The sequence below is a fragment of the Symphodus melops genome, assembly GCF_947650265.1.
Source record: "Symphodus melops genome assembly, chromosome: 10".
Taxonomy (NCBI): Eukaryota; Metazoa; Chordata; class Actinopteri; order Labriformes; family Labridae; genus Symphodus; species Symphodus melops.
In genome coordinates this window covers 2,684,108-2,706,831 of record NC_136700.1, presented here as the reverse complement: position 1 = coordinate 2,706,831, position 22,724 = coordinate 2,684,108, and the positions used below count along the sequence as shown (strand labels likewise).

The 22,724-nt window shown below is 40.8% G+C and overlaps 3 protein-coding genes across 4 annotated transcripts; 2 read left to right on the top strand and 1 right to left on the bottom strand.

Moving 5' to 3' along the window:
- The first annotated feature begins 1,743 nt into the window (after nt 1–1,743).
- LOC306829944 (uncharacterized protein) lies at nt 1,744–10,693 on the top strand. The gene is made up of 18 exons (XM_079353163.1): nt 1,744–2,007; nt 2,128–2,290; nt 2,377–2,526; nt 2,862–3,022; nt 3,158–3,334; nt 3,509–3,650; nt 3,832–4,019; nt 4,094–4,235; nt 4,356–4,533; nt 5,696–5,867; nt 6,289–6,451; nt 6,775–6,924; nt 7,676–7,836; nt 8,071–8,247; nt 8,451–8,592; nt 8,906–9,093; nt 9,181–9,322; nt 9,412–10,693. Exons 1-18 carry the CDS (start codon nt 1,837–1,839, stop codon nt 9,594–9,596), a joined length of 2,952 nt encoding a protein of 983 aa, XP_079209289.1. The 5' UTR covers nt 1,744–1,836; the 3' UTR covers nt 9,597–10,693.
- A 196-nt stretch (nt 10,694–10,889) lies between these two features.
- LOC306830578 (cytochrome P450 2F2-like) lies at nt 10,890–16,886 on the top strand. The gene is made up of 9 exons (XM_079354150.1): nt 10,890–11,206; nt 12,258–12,420; nt 12,661–12,810; nt 13,668–13,828; nt 14,027–14,203; nt 14,407–14,548; nt 14,750–14,937; nt 15,025–15,166; nt 15,256–16,886. The coding sequence occupies exons 1-9, from the start codon at nt 11,036–11,038 to the stop codon at nt 15,438–15,440; spliced, it is 1,479 nt and encodes a 492-aa protein (XP_079210276.1). The 5' UTR covers nt 10,890–11,035; the 3' UTR covers nt 15,441–16,886.
- On the bottom strand, nt 16,864–22,569 carry LOC306830580 (cyclin-dependent kinase-like 1). 2 transcript variants are annotated; one of them, XM_079354152.1, is made up of 10 exons: nt 22,447–22,569; nt 21,313–21,496; nt 20,876–20,997; nt 19,695–19,767; nt 18,650–18,740; nt 18,098–18,298; nt 17,714–17,796; nt 17,559–17,615; nt 17,205–17,354; nt 16,864–17,008 (listed from the first exon to the last, which is right to left on the bottom strand). In XM_079354152.1, exons 2-10 carry the CDS (start codon nt 21,478–21,480, stop codon nt 16,913–16,915), a joined length of 1,041 nt encoding a protein of 346 aa, XP_079210278.1. In that variant the 5' UTR covers nt 21,481–21,496; nt 22,447–22,569; the 3' UTR covers nt 16,864–16,912. The 2 variants fall into 2 exon arrangements, with proteins under 2 accessions (XP_079210278.1, XP_079210279.1); XM_079354153.1 differs by lacking the exon at nt 22,447–22,569 and adding an exon at nt 22,098–22,201.
- Nucleotides 22,570–22,724: the final 155 nt, after the last annotated feature.

Here is a 22,724-nt window from a genome sequence, read left to right as displayed (position 1 = left end):
TAACTATAACTTTTCTGATTATTATCAAAAAAAACTACAACAATTGCATATCTCATATATTGAATTCTGCAACACATCTAAGTCTTTGTAGATTAATATCGGCAATCAATAGGCCAATCAGTTAACTACCTTGGTGCCCGGCCCTCAAAGGCGCATGCTGACCTAGTTGTTCTCACTTTCAAATAGACACTAATGTCTTTGATTGTCGATACTGAAGCACAACAATGACTCAAATAAGGGTGTTTTGCAAATCTGTTTCAGTGTTTTACGAGTTTTCTTTTCAAGATAATGTTGTGACTAAATGTTTGCATTTATTTCTTGAAATACATTTTCAAAGACAAGAAGCAGAGAAGCTGGCTCTCCTTTAGCAAAATAATATTACTTCTGCCATCTCTGTATGGACAACTGGAAACAAAGCGGAACGAGTTGGAAAAACTTGAAGGAGAATTTGCTGACTCATTTGCTGTGAATGAAATTCCCTCTGCAAAGGTTTAGCGTGTCAAGGTGTCATCAAGGTGTCTAATGCATATCTAACAAAACTCAGGATTATTTTTAATGAAACTTTAGGTACACAACATTTTTGGCTTCAAGAGGACTAGCCAGACAGAATGTGGATCTGAATACCAAACCAAAAAAAGTCAGAGTTACCTGTTTAACACACTGACACTTGACTCACAGACAATTCATTCTTACAGGCTCGCTCAGCTTTGAAACACTTTGGACTTTATGTCCTTTAAAAAGAAGTGATTTAAATGTTTATAACTCTAACAAGCTGTCATTTATTTTTGACAGACTCGCCTCGCACCGTCTGCAGTCAATAAAAAACATAAATCTGGTTAAGGGGCACTTAGGTACACAGATGAGTCACATGGTTCACCTCTGGCCTAATGCTGCAAACCAGTGTTGCCAGATTGGGCGGTTTTCTGATGAAACAATACATAGGGCTGGTGATTAAAATGTGATGCACTAAATACATGCACTTTTTTTTATAAAGATATTAAGGCAAGGCAAGGCAAGTTTATATATATAGCAGTCCTCAGTTGTTCAGGGAGTTTGTTCAACAGTTGAGGACTAAACGCTGCTTCACCTTGTTTGCTTCTGAGGGATTAAGATTCATTTAATAAAATTGGGGTTGCAAGCTTTAATTTAACGTGAAGTTTAGGACTACTTTAATTTTCATTCAAAGTTAACTAATTTGCCTGTAAGCCATTCAGACTTAATGAAATCACTAGAATCAGTGTTGTTGTTGTTTTTTTAAACAATTGTGCGAATTGCCAATCGGCATCATTTCCTGGCCTTGCTATAGTTATCATCATCATCATTTGCATGTAGTCCTCATACAGGTAATTTGTGATGTAAATAACTAAATATATTAGGCTTACACGGCTTAAAGATGCACATTTTTACATGCAGTTGGCATTATTAAGAATCATGGGCTGGCACTAGGATGCCAGAGGTTCATTTTGCAATTTGTGTAGCCTGTGGTTTATTTACTGCACTCTTGTTGGTTGCAATTTGCAAAAACCTATTATCTATCATAATATGTGTTTATTTGATGCAGATATGAATCTCTGGAACTGTTTTTTTGTTTGTTTGTTTTTTTGCATGTGTTATTTTGGGGGGTTTGCACGGGTGTCTGGCAACTTCGTGATTTGGGCTGGTCTTTATTGGAATGGGCGGGTCCTAAAATGTGATTGGGCTGGAAACTGTCAATCTGATCTGGCAGCACTGCAACTCCTGGTTAAATATAAGCCCAACCCAGTGAAACTGAGCACAACAAATAGATCTGTTGACCAGGGAAGATTTTTAAAGAAGAGAACAATTTTAAAGAGCATTATGGACTTTTCTGCAACAGTGATCTTGGCAGGGCTGATCTTAGCTCTTCTGTGGCTGTTCAGAGTCAAAAACACTAAAAAATATAACTTGCCTCCTGGACCCACTGCTCTGCCTGTCATAGGAAATTTGCCACAACTGCAAAAAAATGCACCTTTTAAAAGCTTCGTCAAAGTAAGTTTGGCAACACAGCACAACACAATGATGAAGTGCAGCTTTTTCCAGCTCATTGAGTCATACTGAGTATTGCATCTGATGCATGTTGACTTCTGCACGATATTCATTTCTTTCTAGTTCAGTAAGACCTATGGACCTGTGATGACATTTTACCTGGGCTGGCAGCGGACGGTTGTTCTGGTGGGATACGATGCAGTGAAAGAGGCTCTGGTGGACCAGGCGGATGACTTCACAGGCAGAGGGCCACTGCCGTTTCTTATAAAGGCGACCAAAGGCTATGGTACGACATTCAATGGGTCAGCTCTGTTAAGGGTCTCCTGCCTGCCCCCTTTTTGTTCATAAAGTTCAAGGATGTCCTTTGCTCAGGTTTGGGGATCAGTAATGGGGAGCGTTGGCGCCAGCTGCGACGTTTCACACTGACAACCTTAAGAGATTTTGGGATGGGGCGTAAAGGGATGGAGGAGTGGATCCAGGAGGAGAGCACCCACCTGAGAGCCCGGATAGAAACACATAAAGGTGGGTTTTTACTTGCTGCTGTAAGAACACTGAATAAACACACACAATGTAAAAAGTCAGGGTTACTTTGTGCAGCACTTTATCACATAACAACTTTGAAAAGAGCAATTATGTTTTGGAGACACTATTGTTTCTACAGGTCACTGCAAATGATTTTTTTTTCGACAGTTTTGGAAAATGAGGGAGAATAAATAAAGGTTTGAAATTGCTTTGAAACTGATAAGAGCAGGTTGTTTCCACATTTGCATAGCAGACTGTGCAGTTTGCTTTTCTGAAATACATTTATTTTTTTCTGATTTGCTTCCTAAAACTGTGTTTTGTTGCTTCTATTACAGCCAAACCATTTGACCCGACGTTCTTGCTGAGCTGCACCGTGTCCAATGTGATCTGTGCTTTGGTGTTTGGTGAACGCTTCGACTATGATGACAAGCAGTTCTTGCACCTGCTCAACATCATATCTGAGATTTTAAAGTTTGTGAGCAGCACTACGGGTCAGGTAATAAATTCCAAACATTGGCCCAATTAATGAAACAAGAAATTCATGTTCTTTTAGTTGTGTCGTTCATCCTGAACAGTTTTACACACGGTCATTCTCTGATAAACCATTATGCTGCGTGACACCCTCCTACAGATGTATAACGTCTTTCCCTGGCTCATGGAGCGTCTGCCCGGCCATCAGCACAAGGTCTTTGCTCAAATTAAGGAGGTGAGAGGATTTATCAAAACGAAGATTCAAGAGCATAAAGACACACTGGATCCCAGCAGCCCAAGAGACTTCATTGACTGCTTTCTCATCCGAATGAATCAGGTGAGAGAAAAATCATCTGGGAGCATTTCAATCATTATTACAACACTTTCGATGCATACTTTTTTGGAGTCTCTTCAATTGCTCCAAAGACCCAATTTCAACAATTGAATAAAGTGCGTTTAAGATTTTAAATTATGGCTTCATCATGAATTTAATACTGATTTGTATTCTCAGGAAAAGGACATCCCTACAAGTGAGTTCCAGTTTGAAAACATGGTCAGCACAGTGCTTAATCTATTCCTGGCAGGGACAGAAACCACCAGCTCCACCATCAGATATGCCCTCAGTGTGCTGATCAAGTACCCCGACATTCAAGGTAAGCATGGACTGCCCTTTGTCTTCCCAATGAGCTCTGCTTCTTTACCATGTTTACTTCAAGTTTCTGAAAACTTTGGTGCCTTTTAGCGAGTCAGTCCGTATTTTCTGCAGCAGTGTGTCTAAAGACAGTATTACATTTATACTTAGTGGAAGAGTGGAAAACACTTTGTGCTTCACAGAGAAAATGCAGCAGGAGATTGATACTGTGGTTGGACAAAATCGTTGTCCCAACATGGAGGACAGGAAGTCCCTCCCCTTTACAGATGCAGTCATTCATGAGGTGCAGCGTTTTCTGGACATCGTCCCCTTAAGCCTCCCTCACTACGCACTCCAGGACATCTCCTTCAGGGGTTATACAATCCCCAAGGTAATCTCAATACAAACATGTAAATTTGGAGAAACAAATAAACAGTTACATTAACGTAATTGAATGATTTTTAGGGCACTGTGATCATTCCCTTGTTGCACTCGGTGCTAAAAGAAGAAAAGCAATGGGAAACTCCCTGGGCCTTCAACCCTAAGCACTTCTTGGACAAGAATGGCAACTTTCACAAAAATCTTGCTTTCCTGCCATTTGCTGCAGGTAACATGTTAAATTTGTTTGAGAGATTTGTCTATTGATTATCAGAGCTCAGCATTGTGGCACATATATTCATTGCCCCTTTTTTCATAAAAAGTGTGTGGGTCTGTTTTTTTTCCACAGGAAAGAGAGCGTGTGTTGGGGAGTCTCTCGCTCGTATGGAGCTTTTTATCTTCATGGTGTCTCTGCTGCAGCGCTTCACGTTTTCCCACTCTGAAGGTCCGGACAGTATAAACCTCGTTCCAGAGTCCAGCGGCTTTGCCAATTTGCCTCGCAGGTACCAGATCATCGCCACACTGCGGTGAAAAGAGGAGCTTCACTCAGATATTCACTCAGTCACTCATTAACACATCTATACCACGTTATTTGCTTTACTGCTCTGCTGTTAATACTTGACATTAACCTGCTTGTTAACGACTCAACATGTAATAGAAAGCCTCATTCCTCATTGTTTGACTTTTCTCATAGTTTATTTATTTTCTGCTTTTTTAGAGATCCTTTTTATGCTTTCTTATACAACATAAATGAAAATAAACTGTGTAATAAAATTGCATCATAGCCGCTATAACTTGTACTGGGTCGTTTTCTTGAAATGGTAGTGAGTGACTTTCTTCTGCAGAAGAAACGAGTTCACAAAGAGTTTCTCTGAAAGAATTCTCCGAATCAGGACGTTTTCTAAGAATTTCCCCTCAGAGTTTAGATTACATTCTTGTAAAGATAAAGTTATTCACAAAGTGTCTTAGTTATTAAAAGGGCTCCTAAGGTGTAACACTGTAGTAGTTAGGTGGACCTCTGGAGAGTTTAGAGAAAATACAGAAAAGTTCTTCAAGCACAACATGAAGAGTGTCTTCGACTCATAGTTGTGCAGAACAGACACAAAGGATTTGTGCAAAAAAAAATTCAATCCATTTCTGACTTTTATTCAGTGCAAAGTGAGACATGAATGTTTTGTTTGTCTTCATATGGTCATCCAATCACTAATTAAGAATCACTAACTAAATGAGTTCAGTTTACGTGCTGATGTGCACGTGCAGCTTCAACGATCAGATGTTCTGCATCATCTGTTCAGCTATGACTGTGTGTGTAGTGAAATAAACCACAGGCTGTGGTCCAAGAAATAAAAACTTTCTAATCCTGATTATCTCTGTAAAAATATGAATACTCATTATTTCACTGGGGTCAAACTAGTGCAACAATAACTATTCAGGACTGCAGATATCTCTAACAGTGGACCTACAGGAACACACTGGGTGACGCCTTTTGTGACTTTTATCCTATATATAAAAAACCTTTATCTAATTTCCTGTTTAGCGACATTCCACCAATCGGGAGCCAGGAGATGAGGTCGGGTAAGGTTGACCACGTGACCAGCAGCATCATTTACGCAATCCGTTGCTTTATAAAAGACTTGCAGCAGCTGCATTAACTTACAGGAGTTGCAGAAGTTGCTTTTCATGACACAGGATGGAGTTTTCTGTAACGCTGATTTCAGCTGGACTGCTGATTGTTTTGTTGTTGCTGTTAAACTTAAAGAGTCGGAAAAAGTTAGTTTTACCTCCAGGTCCGACCCCCCTACCCATCATAGGAAATCTGCTGCAGATCGATCGGAAAGCTCCGTTTAAAACGATGCGTGAGGTGAGAGCTGCAGACGGAACAGGTTTGCTTTCTTTACTTTCTTTGCCAGGTTGCACTGTGCACCTCTTTATAGTCATTTAAAAAAAAAAAAAGCAGACGTATTCAGTGAGCAAACTGGCTGTTCATTTGGTTTTGAAAATACATTTTAAAAGTTAACAAGTTCTGACAAATAGATAATGTAACGTCAGGGTCCGATGTCCATAATTGAACTTACAATATTGTGCACTTTTTGCACATGAACCTTCTCAGATGTTGCGTTTGTGACCGTTGTTTTGGCAAAGCGCCCAGGTTGCGTTTCTCTCTGCAAGAGCAGGATGTTTACACATTTGCATAGCAGATAGTGCAGTGTGTTTACTTAGGTTTGTTTATTGCCTGCCTGTATGCTGCTGTACTGTGTTGTATTCCCTTCTTTAATCTGCAGCTCAGTGAGAGCTATGGGCCTGTGATCACTATGTACCTGGGCCGTCAGCGCCTTGTCGTCCTGGTGGGGTATGATGCAGTGAAAGAGGCTCTTGTGGATCAAGCAGATGACTTCACTGGGAGGGGATTTCTTCCTTTCATGGTCAAAGTTACAGGCGGATACGGTAATGATGGGGATTTTGTGTCTCTATATGAAATGTCAACTTGTTTGAGTACATCATTGAGTTTTTTGTGACACTTAAAGTCCTGTGGGGAAACCTTTTACATCCTTTAATAATACCTGTTTGTGCATAATGATGCAGACTTGTGTAGGGATTAAGTTGTTGCCATCCTGACAGGCGTGACACAGTAATTGAATAGATGGTGACTAAGTTATCAGCATTGTATCATGAGTTTCACTGTGATTTACATCCCTGACTTTGAGAATAACGCCAGTTTATGTTTTCAGTCAAGTGTAGATCTTTAAATACCATTTCCATCTTCTCAGGTTTGACGATCAGTAATGGAGAGCGCTGGAAACAGTTGCGCCGTTTCACCCTGGCTACATTAAAAGATTTTGGGATGGGGCGTAAGGGGATGGAGGAGTGGATCCAGGAAGAGGCCAAGCACCTGTTGGACCGCATATATAATACCAAAGGTATACATGCACATGTGACAGTTACTGTGTTTTTGCTTTGTCTCAAATAAAGGGAGATTCGTGTCATGTTTCAACAAACTACTCCTCGTGGACTTTGGACTTGTTAAAAGAAAAAAGTAAACAACAGTGCACAACAAAATGTAATCATGTATATTCCTTACCTGCATGTTTTGCAGAGCACATTGTCACAGTTATGTTTTTTTTTTTTCAACAAAGAAATTGGCAGTGGCTTCGTTCTTACACGTGGTCTCTAGACAATTACAGCCACCACTGATGATGTAACTGATAGTCCTATCAATAAACGTGCTGAGGTGCCAATGAAACAATAAAAACTTTATTGCTGAACAGATGGCTTAAACAGGTTGCATGAGAAAACACATTTTAATTACAGTTTTTAAGTTCCTTTTTAAATGTAATTATAATTGTATATATCCCACTTTATACATCACTCTGTTATTGTGAAGACATGCTTCTCACATGCACATGCGTGACCTGTGGGACATGCATTAATTGAGAGGTGTCAGAGTGCGGTGCCAGCCCACAGGAGGCGCTCCCTGAGCTGGTGGGGAGGTTTGGTGCCTTGCTCAAGGGCACCATTTTCAAGAAGTGGTTTGACAACTCTCCAGCTACCAGACGAACATCCATATTGTGGTCCGCATCAGGAATGAACCGACCCAGTAACCGACGGACTGAGCTACTGCCGCCTAAGGGTTACCCTAACACTAATTCATTGTTTCTCTTCTCTTGTCAGCCGCACCCTTCGATCCCACATTCTTCATGAGCTGCACTGTGTCCAATGTGATCTGCTGTTTGGTGTTTGCTCAACGCTTCAGCTACGATGATGAGGATTTCCTTCGCCTGCTGCAGACACTCAACGATTCCCTGAAATTTGGCAGCAATCCTTGGGGTCAGGTAAGAGCAGAAGAAGAATGAGATCCCTGCTTGGGTAGAAGTGTAGGTTGTTGTTTTTTTAATCAAGGATGTGAACCCCAAGCAATGCCAATACATACTAACATTAATAAAATGACTGTAAGCTTTAAACAGATAGTCATTGATTGGGGGAACCCAGTCGTTCGTTTGTGTTTTGACAGCCTCACTCAGCCAACTCATATTGATCCACATATGACTTTTCTCTCCTCTTCACAGCTTTATAATGTCATCCCAACACTGATGGATTGGCTGCCAGGTCCACATCAACGAATGTTAGCTAGAATGGAAGAGCTCAAAGTTTTTATAAGAGGAAAAATCCAGGAACACAAAGACACGCTGGACCCAAGCTCACCCAGAGATTACATTGACTGCTTCCTCATCAAACTCAGTCAGGTACGGCAAAACTCAGGAAGCACACCAAGACTCTGAATGTTAAGTTGTTTGTTTCATTTAATTAGAGTGGGTCAAAAAGGCAAACTCAGTTAAGTTACTTTTAATTCATGGATGAAGAGAGCTGCACCAATGAGCTCTCTCTTTGTCCTTGTAACATTTTGAAGTTTCATACTGGTAAAATGCTTCTTACTTTGTCTTTATAGGAAAAGCATCTTCCCACATCTGAGTTCCACTATGATAATTTGGTGTCAACAGTGTTGAATCTGTACCTGGCAGGAACTGAGACAACCAGCTCAACTATCAGATTTTCACTAAATATAATGATCAAGTACCCCAAAATACAGGGTAGGTCACAAAGACTAGTGTGTGTCAATGTGTGAGCTTTATAGATCTAGATACCAGGACCAGGCCTCCTGACCTTTGTATCAAACAGGTTTTTGTAAACTAACACTGTTTGTTATTTAGTTTTCTGTAATATAAGTATTTTTAATTGCCTCTACTGTTAGTGTTTTTGTACTTTACCACAGAAATGTTTGCAAAAACAAGCAGTGATTTCTCAGGATTAAGAAGCAGGAACCTGTAATGTGTTCTGCATTTTTTTTTGGTGCATATACATTAAATGGTTTGTGTTGTTTGATTATGTTTTGTACTTTTATAGAGGCTATGCAGCAGGAGATAGACTCTGTGATTGGACAGGAACGCAGTCCTTGTATGGAGGACAGGAAGTCCCTTCACTTCACAAACGCATTCCTTCATGAAGCTCAGCGCTTTATGGATATTGCCCCCTTGAGCGTCCCTCATTATGCACACCATGACATCCCTTTCAGGGGTTACACTATTCCAAAGGTACTGATGTGTTCCTCTCAATAAGTGTTATTGATTTCAGATGTTTAAGATCAAACAAAATGTTCCATCTGATCCTTGTCTCCACAGGACACAACCATTGTTCCCTTGTTACACTCGGTGCTGAAAGAAGAAAAACATTGGGAGACCCCATGGTCCTTTAACCCCCAGCACTTCCTTGATGATAATGGCAAGTTCAAGAACAATCCGGCATTCATGCCATTCTCTACAGGTAAACTAACTAAATGTGTTAAAGAGCTTTATTTACTGTGAAAAGGCAGCTGAACCTGTGACCTGACCACAAAGCTGTTTGTCTTTCAGGAAAGAGAGCTTGTGTCGGAGAGGCCCTGGCTCGCATGGAGATGTTCATCTTCACAGTGTCACTTCTCCAGCATTTTACCTTTTCTATCCCAGGAGGACCGGACAGTATAAATGCCACCTCAGAGAGCAGTGGCTTTGCTAATATGCCTCGCAAGTACAACATCATTGCAACGCCTCGATTGTAGCATTGACATCGTACTGTTCTTAACCGCTTTCTGACCTTAGTCTTTCACTTAGAAGTAATTCAGCACCTTGACTTGTTTTTTTTTTAATGCAGCTTTCATGGTCTCCACCATCTCTGCCTTCTGAGGGCACACTTTGCACGTTATAGCTCGTTAAAGGCAGGGTATGTAATTTCTGAAAACTAGCATGATTTTTAAAGTAGCATCCTCTCCGTATTCACCCACCGCTTCAAAAGGGGTGTCCTCCCCCAAAAGCCACGCCCCTCACATACATGCACTAGTGCCATTTAGTCCAGAAGCCGATTTCAGCTCATGCTTTGAGTATGGGCTCATGCACATGGGGTAGAGAAGCTTGATTGGTCTCTAAAACGTGCACAGAGTGCTGAAAGTTTTTACAGCTGCTACAGATGACTTTTTTTTTTTCAGAGCACCTGAGTTAATAATTACTGTCAGAACCTAAAGACAATTTCAATCAAAATCTTAAAATGCGTATCTGCAGAAAATTACTCAACCTGATTTTAATGCTGTTAAATCTTGTTGGACCATAAAGTGTTGTAATCCTATTAAAAAAAAAAAGTAAAGTAATTTTTTTGATATTTAGTTCAGTGTACAAAACTGGCTTTCTCAGATACTATTTAGTTACAAAATGATGTTGTGTTAAGAATGAATTCTGTATGTATTTTTTCTAACATGTATGTTGACTGTATTGAAATAGTTTCTCTCAGTATGTCACAGTGATATCTCTCTCTCTCTCTCTTTCTCTCTCGTTTGGTTTTGGAAAGAAAACTAAACATGTCCTGGCATGTTTTGGTTTATTGGAATTTTTTTGAATGAAGCACAATTTGATGGATCAATCGAATCCTCAGAAGTTAAATCATATTGTATTCAATTTCGCGGGATGGATCCAGCTGAACATTTTTAAAGATCATTTGTGTGTAATGCCTGAAAATACATATTGTTTATGATAGCTCATTAAGTGGCCATGCTGTCTTTAGAAGTCATTGTCCTCCTCCAAAGAGTCTGTCATGTAGCACCAACATGTTTATACAGCTAAAATAAAACCTGGTCCAAGAAATAAAAACTTTCTATTCCTGATTAAAGCACATCTCTTTAAAAATATGAATCATCATTATTTTACTCAGGTAAAAAGTACTATAATAACTATTCAGGACTGCAGATATAACAGTGGACCTACAGGAACACACAGGGTAACTCCTCTTGTGACTTTTATCCCATTAAAGAAAAACAAAAAAAAACGTGTTTCTAATTGCCTGTTTGGCTACATTCCACCAATCATCAGGAGGTTAGGGCAGGTAAGGTTGACCACGTGACCAGCATCATCCTTTACGCAATCCGTTGCTTTATAAAAGACTTGCAGGAGCTGCATTAACTTTCAGTAGTTGCAGAAGAACAAGTTGGATATTTCCTTTTCGTGACACAGGATGGAGTTTTCTGTAACGCTGATTTCAGCTGGACTGCTGATTGTTTTGTTGTTGCTGTTAAACTTAAAGAGTCGGAAAAAGTGTCTTCTACCTCCAGGTCCGACCCCCCTACCCATCATAGGAAACCTGCTGCAGATCGATAAGAAAGCTCCGTTTAAAACGATGCGTGAGGTGAGAGCTGCAGACGGAACAGGTTTGCTTTCTTTACTTGCTGTGACATGTTGCACTGTGCACCTCTCTTCAGGTGCAGTCAACGTTTTGTCTCTTGGACCCTTGTTTTGACCCAGTGTGTTGTGTAACTTTCCACACATTCATTCTTGGCATTGTTTGGACAGAAAGAGGCAGTCAAATTCTTAAAGGTGCAGACGTATCAGTGACCTAAATGGCTGTTCATTTGACTCTAAAAAAAGTTTTTAAAAGTTAACAAGTTCTGACAAATGTAGATATTGTAAGGTGAGGTTCCGATGTGCAGTGGGAGGACCGTCACCTACATTATTTTCATGTTAGCCTACTAATCACATGACCCGTCTGACATACATGAATTTACTTCACTTATTCTTACAGTATTTTCTATGTTTTCCCATTTACCTTCTCAGGTGTAGCGTGTGTGACTTATAGCTTGAACCTTTGTTTTGGTGAAGGTCCCAGGTTATGTTTCTCTGTACATTGCACAGGGTTTGTTTACTTTGCTTTGTTTATGCAGTGATTCTCAAAGTGGGATCCCATGACCTCCAGGGGTCCACGAACCATAGCTTAGGGGTCAGCAGAATAATTTACAAATAATTGTCAAAGTTGAACAATGGAAAAAGCATAGTTACTTACAGGGACCTTTTGCACCAATAAAATCAGCAATTTTGTCCAATACTCCTGTCCACTTTTAGTTTTGTGCCTATGGATATAATCGTTACAAGTCTGTCACTTCATAGTGACAACAATAAAAAAGAAAAAAAACATTTAAACAAACGCATCTCGGAGCCAACATTTCATAAAAGATTATAACATTACTTTGAAAGTAAAAATGTAGCCTAATTCTGTCATTGCAAAGTACTATATAGTTTACATTGTATTGACATGATGCTTATCAACATTACATTAACGACGGGTCCTTGGAAAAATGTGTCACCTAAAATGGGCCCATGGTCTAAAAAAACTTGAGAAACCCTGGTTTATTGCCTGCCTGCATGCTGCTGTACTGTGTTGTTTTTCCTTCTTTAATCTCCAGCTCAGTGAGCGCTATGGGCCTGTGATCACTGTGTACCTGGGCCGTCAGCGCCTTGTCGTCCTGGTGGGGTATGATGCAGTGAAAGAGGCTCTTGTGGATCAAGCAGAGGACTTCGCGGGCAGGGGGCCTCTTCCTTTATTGGTCAAAATTACCAAGGGATACGGTAATATGGGAACCTGACACTAATTTTGTTTACACATAATGATGCTGACGATTGTAGGGATTAAGTACAGTAATATTTTGTCTTCCTGACTAGCATGATACAATAACTGAATGGATCGTGAAAAATGTATTGGTATTGTATCATGAGTTTCCCAGGGATTTACATCCCTGATTTACAAGGTTACTTTTTCTTGTCAAATGTAGAATGAGTCTTCTTTAAATACCATTTCCATCTCCTCAGGTTTGGGGATCAGTAATGGAGAGCGTTGGCGACAGTTGCGCCGTTTCACCCTGACTACATTAAAAGATTTTGGGATGGGGCGTAAGGGGATGGAGGAGTGGACCCAGGAAGAGGCCAAGCACCTGTTGGACCGCGTACATAATACCAAAGGTATACATGCACATGTGACAATTACTGTGAGTGCGTTTGCTTTGTCTCAAATAAAGGGAGATTTGTGTCTCTAATTTATGCCCTCCTGCACAGAGAAGGAATTGATAACAATGAGTAAATACTCGATACCTCGAGTGTGTCACTAAACAACACAAAGGGTCACGGGTAGCATTTAAACACTTAACATTGAACCGTAAGACTTCGGTTCACATCCCTCTTCGCGAAGTACGAAATTTCCAACACATATTCCTTACCTGCATTTTTGGGGTCTTTAAACCCCAATGGAAATTTTAAAAGCAGGGACCATGACGTCGTCCGGCATGGCGGCGCTGGAGCCAGGCCTGGGGTTAGGGCCCGCAGGAGAGTGCCTGGTGGCCGGGCTTTTGCCCGTGGGGCCCGGCCAGGTCCAGCGGCCGCGGAACACTGGACCAGCTCTACACTCTCCAGCGGGTGCTCGAGGGTTCATGGGAGTTCATCCAACCAGTCCACATGTGCTTTGTGGATCTGGAGAAGGCGTTCAACCGTGTCCCTCGTGGCGTCCTGTGGGGGGTGCACCAAGAGTATGGGGTTCGGGGCCCTTTGCTAAGGGCGGTCCGGTCCCTGTACGACCGGAGCAGGAGTCTGGTTCGCATTGCCGGCAGTAAGTCGGACCTGTTCCCGGTGCGCGTCGGCCTCCGACAGGGCTGCCCTTTGTCACCGGTTCTGTTCATTACTTTTATGGACAAAATTTCTAGTTTGGGGAAAAATTACAGCCACCACTGATGATGTAACTGAAATTAGCAAAAACTTTATTACTGAACAGATGGCTTAAAAGGGTGTATGAGAAAATACATTTTTACTTCATCTTTTCTTCTCAGCCAAACCCTTTGATCCCACATTCTTCATGAGCTGCACTGTGTCCAATGTGATCTGCTGTTTGGTGTTTGCTCAACGCTTCAGCTACGATGATGAGGATTTTCTTCGCCTGCTGCAGACAATCAACAAGACCCTGAAATTTGGCAGCACTCCTTGGGGTCAGGTAAGAGGAGAAGATGTCGTAGCATGCTGACTAAGATCTCTGCTTGGGTAGAAGTGTAGGTTAACATTAATAAAATGACTGTAAGCTTTAAACAGTAATTGATTGGGGGAACCCAGTCGTTCGTTCATGTGTTTTGACAGCCTCACTCAGCTAACAGGACATACTGACCCACATATGACTTTTCTCTCCTCTTCACAGCTTTATAATATCTTCCCAAGATTAATGGAGTGGCTGCCAGGTCCACAGCACGAAATGTTCGCTAGAATGGAAGAGCTCAAAGTTTTTATAAAAGGAAAAATCCAGGAACACAAAGACACGCTGGACCCAAGCTCACCCAGAGATTACATTGACTGCTTCCTCATCAGACTCAGTCAGGTACGACAAAACTCAGGAAGCACACCAAGACTCTGAATGTTAAGTTGTTTGTTTCATTTAATTAGAGTGGGTCAAAAAGGCAAACTCAGTTAAGTTACTTTTAATTCATGGATGAAGAGAGCTGCACCAATGAGCTCTCTCTTTGTCCTTGTAACATTTTGAAGTTTCATACTGGTAAAATGCTTCTTACTTTGTCTTTATAGGAAAAGCATCTTCCCACATCTGAGTTCCACTATGATAATTTGGTGTCAACAGTGTTGAATCTGTACCTGGCAGGAACTGAGACAACCAGCTCAACTATCAGATTTTCACTAAATGTACTGATCAAGTACCCCAAAATACAGGGTAGGTCACAAAGACTAGTGTGTGTCAATGTGAGTCGCAAACGTTGCAGTAGAAATGTATCTGGTATGGGGAACACGAAATCTCAGAGCGCCCTCTCTGAAAAGTTGAGCAACTCTATAGTGCCAGCAAAAAAAAATTATTCTTGCATATACATTAAATGGTTTGTGTTGTTTGATGATGTTTTGCTTTGTACTTTTATAGAGGCTATGCAGCAGGAGATAGACTCTGTGATTGGACAGGAACGCAGTCCTTGTATGGAGGACAGGAAGTCCCTTCACTTCACGAACGCAGTCCTTCACGAAATTCAGCGCTTTATGGATATTGTCCCCATGAACATTCCTCATTATGCACTACATGACATCACTTTCAGGGGTTACACTATTCCAAAGGTACTGATGTGTTCCTCTCAATAAGTGTTATTGATTTCAGATGTTTAAGATCAAACAAAATGTTCCATCTGATCCTTGTCTCCACAGGACACAACCATTGTTCCCTTGTTACACTCGGTGCTGAGAGAAGAAAAACATTGGGAGACCCCATGGTCCTTTAACCCCCAGCACTTCCTTGATGATAATGGCAAGTTCAAGAACAATCCGGCATTCATGCCATTCTCTACAGGTAAACTAACTAAATGTGTTAAAGAGCTTTATTTACTGTGAAAAGGCAGCTGAACCTGGGACCTGACCACAAAGCTGTTTGTCTTTCAGGAAAGAGAGCTTGTGTCGGAGAGGCCCTGGCTCGCATGGAGATGTTCATCTTCACAGTGTCACTTCTCCAGCATTTTACCTTTTCTATCCCAGGAGGACCGGACAGTATAAATCTCAACTCTGAGAGCAGCAGTTTTGCTAATTTGCCTCGCAAGTACGACGTCATTGCAACGCCCCGATTGTAGCATTGACATCGTACTGTTCTTAACCGCTTTCTGACCTTAGTCTTTCACTTAGAAGTGATTCAGCACCTTGATTTAATGTTTAGTTTTTTATGCAGGTGGAGGGGGTAGTAATCTTGTTTTTAAAAAATAAAAAATAAAAAAAAGATACTCAATTCAGTGTACCCAACTGACTTTCTTAGATATTTAGTTAAAAAAATGATGTTAAGAATGAGTTCTGTATGTATTTTTGTAACATGTATGTTTATTGAAAAGGTTTCTCTCAGTATGTCACAGTGATATCTGTTTCTCTCTCGTTTGGATTTGGAAAGAAAACAAAACATGTCCTGGCTTTTTTTTTTTTTAATGAAGCACATTTGATAAATGATACCTTTTAAGTAATTGTCCTCCATGTAGCACCAACATGTTTTACAGATAAATAAAATATAAAACCAAACTCTGACTAAAGATTCAATCTTTTTTTTTTTTTTTTTTTGAAGGGGGGGAATCAATCACAGTAATCAAAGGTTCATCATTAAGCATTTCCAAAAGGGATGGTGAAGGGAGCTGTTTGCAACCCTGCCACCAGATGACAGTAAATCCTTCTCTTCAGTCCTTCTAGTGTTAGGAAAAAGAAATCATTGCCGTAATTTGAATGTTAGGTTTATTGAGTGGATTATTTATATACATCTGTTCCCATCTAACTATGCATGAAATAATTTTATAGTAAAAGATGAGCCACATGAGAGCACATAAAAATGTTTTATAATCTACTTTTGTCTAAAAAAAACCCTCAAACGGATTCCATCAATCTTCTTCTGACGACCCCTTACCTCAGCATTTATTTATTTATTTTCAGCCCGTAGCTCAGTGACGTATCACGAGCATCGTCTGTAATCTGATGAGTTCAAAGGTCAGGTAATCAGTCAAGCATGTGTCAGGTTGTCTGTTTGTTGATGCATGTTCAGGTGTATCACTGCCCGGTGTCTCAGTGACTGTACATGTCAGGCTTCGGGGATCATTGCCAAAAAACAGGCTGCACGAGGTAAACTCATCATATTACTTAAGAGTAGCAGGTGTCATGGCAGGTTTTAATCATCCTTAACTTAAAAGTGTAAACCTGCCGTCTGTTGTCAGAGACTGTACTGCTAATAAACGATGACTTCAGTTCATGGGAGAATTGTGCACTATGTCATTTATGGATGTATGAAAATACAGAAACTGTTGCTCCTGGTGCGAGGTGTTGCTGGCGACACGTCTTTTCTTTGGGAATAGTAATCTGTGTCTTACCTAATCTGAAACCGTAAATGCCCTAACGATGTAAAATGTGCAGACAAAGTGAGGTGAAATGTCACAGAAAAAGAGAAAGTGATGATAGAATAACATTCCTCCTGTCACACCAATAATTATGCGTCTTCAGTTTGTATTCAAATAATTCAACAAGGCATACAGTAGCACAAGTCCTTTTTTTTTTTCAAAGATAACAAGTTGCCTTGTTAGATGTTAGGCAGGTGATATTTATGTTTCACCTGCTTCTTGACATCTGGTGCTGGTGAGATGTTGCTGTTTGGTAGCTGAGGCAGGTACTGCGCCTGGAGGGAGAAATAACAGCAGCAGTGAACAGGAGTCACTTAAATCATGAGTGGGTGATTAAATGCTTTCCAAATATGTCTGAAGGCTTCTTCTGTGTGTTATGTTGTTTTTTTTTGTTCCGAGGTCAGAATGGATTCCAACCAAGCCACGCTGTGGCTGCGTGGCTGTAGCATGGTTGTTTAATAAGCAGCATACCCCTGGCTGTCTGCGCCGTGACACTTTGTCGTATCTTCTCCCGGGACGCTCGCTCTCGCGAACCCAGTTGGCTCCTTCTTCCTGGAAGTACGGCAGCTCGAGCAGCTCTTCACAGGACAACCGGAGGGACGGATCCATCACCAGACATGACTGCTCATACACACATTTAAAAGATATTTATATTTAAAATGAAAAGAATCTCATCTTGTAGTATGCAATGGCAGCAGTCTTTATAAATCACCTGAGGTATCTTTAAATTCTTTTAGTGACATTTCTTATGGTTACTGGTCAACATGTTTAGTGTACCGAAGCCTCAAAGTGTTTAAGTATCAGTTTGATACACTGAAAACGTACCTTCATAACCTGTAGAGCATGAGGAGAGACCCCATAATAGCGCTTTTCTAAGGGCTCCTAGGAGGAATAACAGCGAGCAGTCACATCCAACACGCTTAATTGCCTCTGCATTAACAACATACTGTAAGCATTTTAAACAGTAACAGGATCCTCACCGTCGTGTCGGGTTCAGGAATACTGACTCCACTGAAGAAAACATTGGAGTGGAACACCTGCTGGTGGCGAGGGATCAGGTCACCTGAGGTCAGAAGGGAGACGCTCGAAATGTTTATCCTGAACTGACATTTTAATCCAGGAGTCGAAATAGCTCTAAAAAATGTCAAGAGACTTAAAACCTTGGAATAAAAAAAAAAAACTCAGGTTTTGTTGTTACCTCACGAAATGGTATCAAACTGCTTTTAAAGCTGCTTCAACAAATCCCCTATACACATGGCCTAAGTTTAGAAGTCTCTGTATGTTTCTTGTCTGCTGATGCCAACCTCTTCGTTTCATAGCCGCCTACTTTTAGTACGTGTTTGGACCTCTCGGTCTCCGTGTACCTAAAGTTTTTCTGATGAGGTAAAGCTGGTCTACGTCAGACTTCCCGGGCCACAGGGGATTCCCATTGAGCAGCTCAGCAAAGACGCAGCCCAGAGCCCACACGTCCACAGGAGGGCCGTACTGAGTGTCCCCCACCAGCAGCTCAGGGGCCCGGTACCAGCGGGTCGCTACGTAATCTGTGTAGTCGTCCTCTGGTCCCGCTGAGCACAAAGACAGACGGTGATAACTTGCACACAAACACACACACTTAGTGAATAATGAACACTAAATAACATACATTGTAGAGGAAGGGATTACAAGACGTGCTGAATGACTACATGTTAATGTATTGTAACGTAACACCGAAACCTAATGCAGGAGGGGTAAACAGAGACACGCTACACAGAGACGCACTAACTGGCTGAATGGTCCTCCTATGCAACGCATTCACCGAAACACTGAAACTGAGGAGCCCATTGGCCTGAGCTGATCCAGGTTCCATGTTGAATAAGTAATTGGAGTAACATTAACACTAAACGCCCATAAATGCACTGACTTCCTGGATGACCTACTCAGAATGCGAGCGAAGCCAAAGTCGCACAGCTTGATGACTCCGGTTTTGGTGAGGAGGATGTTCTCCGGCTTTACATCACGGTGGATGCACTGCAACATAAACGACGGGTTATATTAAGACACAGACAAGGAGATCAGAAACCTATACAGGTGTCAGTCATACATTAAATACTGTTTTACATTCAGTTGTCTTATTGTGGTCTGGAATAAAAGTCATAGAACTTTTTCAAAGTGTTGTGTAATAAGACGATGCAAAGTTATGGTCAGCTTCATCTAATTCTCATAAAAGTGATGCAGTGAAATAGAAACAAAGTTACACTCTTAACAGCCGATGAGATTTTATTTTGCCAACACAAATCTTTTTCAGAACCAATAATTGATTAATTTTGACTTGATATGGTCATCATAAGTCATAAGTCATGCAAAGACCCAGCTGATGAGTCCTAACGTAGGTTAAAAAGTAGAAATTAAGTTAAGCAGCATACTGGTGCAAACAGACAAATAAATATGTAACTGTAAATAAGTGGAAAATGCTTAATGAATGTATATACATTTAGATTGAGATGTTTGTGCTCTTCATGTATGTACAGCACTTTGTCACAGCTACGGCTGCTTAAAAGCGCTTTATAAATAAAGTTGAGTTGAGTTGAGTTGAGATATATGCTTGTTTTTCACAAGTCCTTCTTGAAACAATAATCAGATACTACATGTTTACTGGGAACTTCTTTCTATCCCACTGTTGGCCAGTTTGACTGTTTGGATCATTGCATGTTTAGTAAAGATAATCTCAAAGCCCTTTAACTTCAAAGTATCGCACAAACAGCATGGATTATTCTAAATCATTTTGAAAAAACTCGAAATGTAATTAAGGACACTGAAAATTAAAAAAAAAACAGACAAAAATCAATAAGTACCAAATAAAAAGTGAAAGTCTTTTAAACCCTGCTTATAAGGTGTCCTTGGGTTTTTTGAAAGGTGCCCTTAAATAAAATGTATTATTATTATTATTATTATTATTATTATTATTGTTATGATGAAACTTACATGATGCTGGTGACAGAAGTTTACAGCCTGCAGGGTCTGCCACACGATGCTTTTCAGCTGAGCCTCAGGCACCCTACAGAGAAACACAGACAAAGGCATCTCGATTGTTTGTAACAGGAAGAAAGCAAAGTCTATTTACTGGTCGTGTTTTCCTCATCCATTATTCCAGTAATTTCAAAAAAGGAAGCCGTGCTTTGAACAGCCCTCTGGTCACCTGGGTAACCTTAGGACCGTCTCTAACAGCAACAGCGCTTTTGTTTTCAAAAGCGGCTATAGGGTTTCTGCTGCACGGCCTTGTGGGAAATTGAAAAATGATTGGCTAACCAATGTGGTCCAGGCTATCTCTGTGACCTCACATAGAAAAAAAAAAATTAATTAATTAAAATAAATCATGTGACAGAATAGTAGTGCTCAAAGCATAGAGCAAAAAAAAGTGATTTTGTGCTTCAGACTTGTCGATTCCTCCGACACTCTTTCTACGTCATCGAAATCACTTGGCAACACTCGTGACTTCCTCTTTGTTTTTTACGTACTTCCCTTCTCTCTCTCTCACACACACAGTTTATGAAACAGAGACCTCCTTAGAAGAGAAGCTCCATTTTAGGAATGGAAGAAGTAAATGAAACAATATGACAATGTAAAACGTCTCCATTAGACGTCAAGGTCCTGCATCCAGAACTCAAAAGAAATGCCCCAGTAAATGTAACATTCATAATGAGTAAAGTCTTCATGATGATCCTCACTGATGCAGACTTCTACTATTGGTATATTTGGGCAGTTAAACTGCTCGAGCTGCAGTGGTTCGAGCTGCTGCCTTACAGGAGGAAGGTACTGCTCTTTGAGAGTTCGGGGGAATGTTTGTCTGTCTTTGTATATCAGCTCCTTGTTGACTGAGAGCATCTCCCCCAAAGAAACCTGGATTCAACTTCAGCCACCCCAAACTAGACAAGCTGTATCACTAACGGAGTGGTAGTTTAATCTTAAAATACATTTAATGATTAAAAGTACAAAGTAGCATGAAGAGAAAGTACTCAGGTACAGGTGCTTCAGTACCGTATTTGAGTAATGGTCCTCTTAGGTCTAACTCAGGACACAAAACAGAGATTGACAGCTGTGTTTTAATCCTTCTCAGGAACACATCAAACATACACCACATGGCAGGAGACGCTGCACTGACTTACCCTCGAGGGTGTCTGTCCAGCTCATTGAGGACCGTCTGCTCACAGAACTCAAACACGAGGTGGAGACGTCTTTTCCTCCTGAAGACCTCCAGCAGGTTGACAAGATTCACATGTTTCAGCTGCTGCAGGGCCGACAGATGTACAAATGTTTGTTTTGAATGTGAAATGTATGATTACAAGTTCAATCAGAAGTGCAGATGATGTAAGGTGTGAACCAACTTTTTTTTTTTTTTTAGCTCAGTTTTATTAAAAAGTATGCATGTTCCTTCTTTTATTCAATCATTTTCATTTGTTTACAAAAATGGTCTGGTGCATGATAATTGTAACACTTATGACTGATCTTAAACATTAGAACAAAATAACTCTATTCTATTCTTAGCAGAAAAAGTGCACATGAGCACACTTGATACTCTCCACTGATGCTGATCTCTTCTCACCTTCAGCATACGTATTTCCCTTAATGCAATCTTCTTGATTACAGGGTCATCTTCAGACTCCACAAACTTCTTGATGGCGACTATCTGCCCGGTGTCTCGATGTCTGCATTTGAACACCACACCGTAGGAACCCTCGCCGATTTTGGCCAGCTTTTCGTATTTCTCCATCGTATTGCGTTGATGTCTGTTAAAAAAAAAAAAAAAAAAAAAAAAATAGAAGGTGATCACAAACTATCCAACTCCCATTATTATATTATCATCATATAGCCTATATGTCCATGTGTTTTTGCTGTGCAGTTTTCCTCTGCTTTTGACAAAACTTATTTTACCAGAGGTTTTTAGACAGGGGTGTCCAAAGTGCGGCCCGGGGGCCATTTGTGGCCCTTGAGTGGATTTTTTGTGGCCCTTGACTTCAAATCGAAGAATCAGAAGTTTTTGGCCCCAGGCCTCATCAGATGGCATATTTCATTTTTTTTTTCTTTTTCTTTTTCTTGTTAGCGAGGGAGACCTATAAAAGCCTGACTATTCTTTCCAAAAAATTAGAACACAACAGTTTCCCACTGCAATTAGTTATTGTGTATTTACATTATTTTTTGAAGAGGTCAAAATACAAAAAGTTCCTTCCAATATTAAAAAAAAACAAAAAAAACAACCCTGTGGCCCGTGAGCGATTCTAACGCGACAATTTTGGCCCGCAAGAAAAAAAGTTTGGACACCACTGCATTAAAGAGATAAAAACTACAATCCAATCAGTCATCACCGTAAAAATAGGCTGCAATACTCACCTGTTCAGAATCGTAAAGGGGCCAACAGCATGTCAGTGGGTGATGTTAAAGTTACCTGTAACCTTTACTTGCAGAGCAGATTCTCTCAGCTCTTTAAGGCTAAAACATCTACTTTATAAAGGTGTAGTCTATACCTCTCAGTTCTGTCTCCCTGTCTCTACAATAGTGTTATCACTCACTCCTCCTCCTTCTGTGCGTCGTCGCTACCTTGGTAACCTTTGGTTGTTATTTCCCTTCTTCAGCACTTTCCACTAACTCCGCGTAAAAGTCTTCATTTCACCTCACAGTGAAACGATGTCTCGTATTTTCACTAAATAATCAGCCGATCATTACACGGCGGTGAACTTACCCCCTCGGAAACTGCGCAGAAACAGGGCAGCAGAAATATGGCACAGGATCAGGATCCTGATTCACGAAGAGGGCTGCGAAAGTTAAAACACGCACTCGAATACACTTGCGTAGTAACCAAGGAAACAGGGGGACGCGTAAAGTCACTGCACGCGACCACGTCAGTGTATCAGTGGCGGCCTGAATGTGATACATCCTGAAATAAAACATGGATAGGCTGCTTTTATGCCTCTTATACATTTACAAGACTGTTATACCTGACGGGTCGCAAAGTCCCGC

Coding starts and splice junctions, on each gene's coding strand:
- LOC306829944 (XM_079353163.1), top strand. CDS start 1,837: ATGGACTTTTCTGCAACAGTGATCTTGGCAGGGCTGATCTTAGCTCTT. Junction 2,008..2,127: donor CTTTTAAAAGCTTCGTCAAA/GTAAGTTTGGCA, acceptor ATTTCTTTCTAG/TTCAGTAAGACCTATGGACC. Junction 3,651..3,831: donor CAAGTACCCCGACATTCAAG/GTAAGCATGGAC, acceptor TGTGCTTCACAG/AGAAAATGCAGCAGGAGATT.
- LOC306830578 (XM_079354150.1), top strand. CDS start 11,036: ATGGAGTTTTCTGTAACGCTGATTTCAGCTGGACTGCTGATTGTTTTG. Junction 12,421..12,660: donor CAAAATTACCAAGGGATACG/GTAATATGGGAA, acceptor CCATCTCCTCAG/GTTTGGGGATCAGTAATGGA. Junction 14,549..14,749: donor CAAGTACCCCAAAATACAGG/GTAGGTCACAAA, acceptor GTACTTTTATAG/AGGCTATGCAGCAGGAGATA.
- LOC306830580 (XM_079354152.1), bottom strand. CDS start 21,480: ATGGAGAAATACGAAAAGCTGGCCAAAATCGGCGAGGGTTCCTACGGT. Junction 17,616..17,713: donor TTCCTGAACCCGACACGACG/GTGAGGATCCTG, acceptor TATTCCTCCTAG/GAGCCCTTAGAAAAGCGCTA. Junction 17,009..17,204: donor CACGGCGCAGACAGCCAGGG/GTATGCTGCTTA, acceptor TTCTCCCTCCAG/GCGCAGTACCTGCCTCAGCT.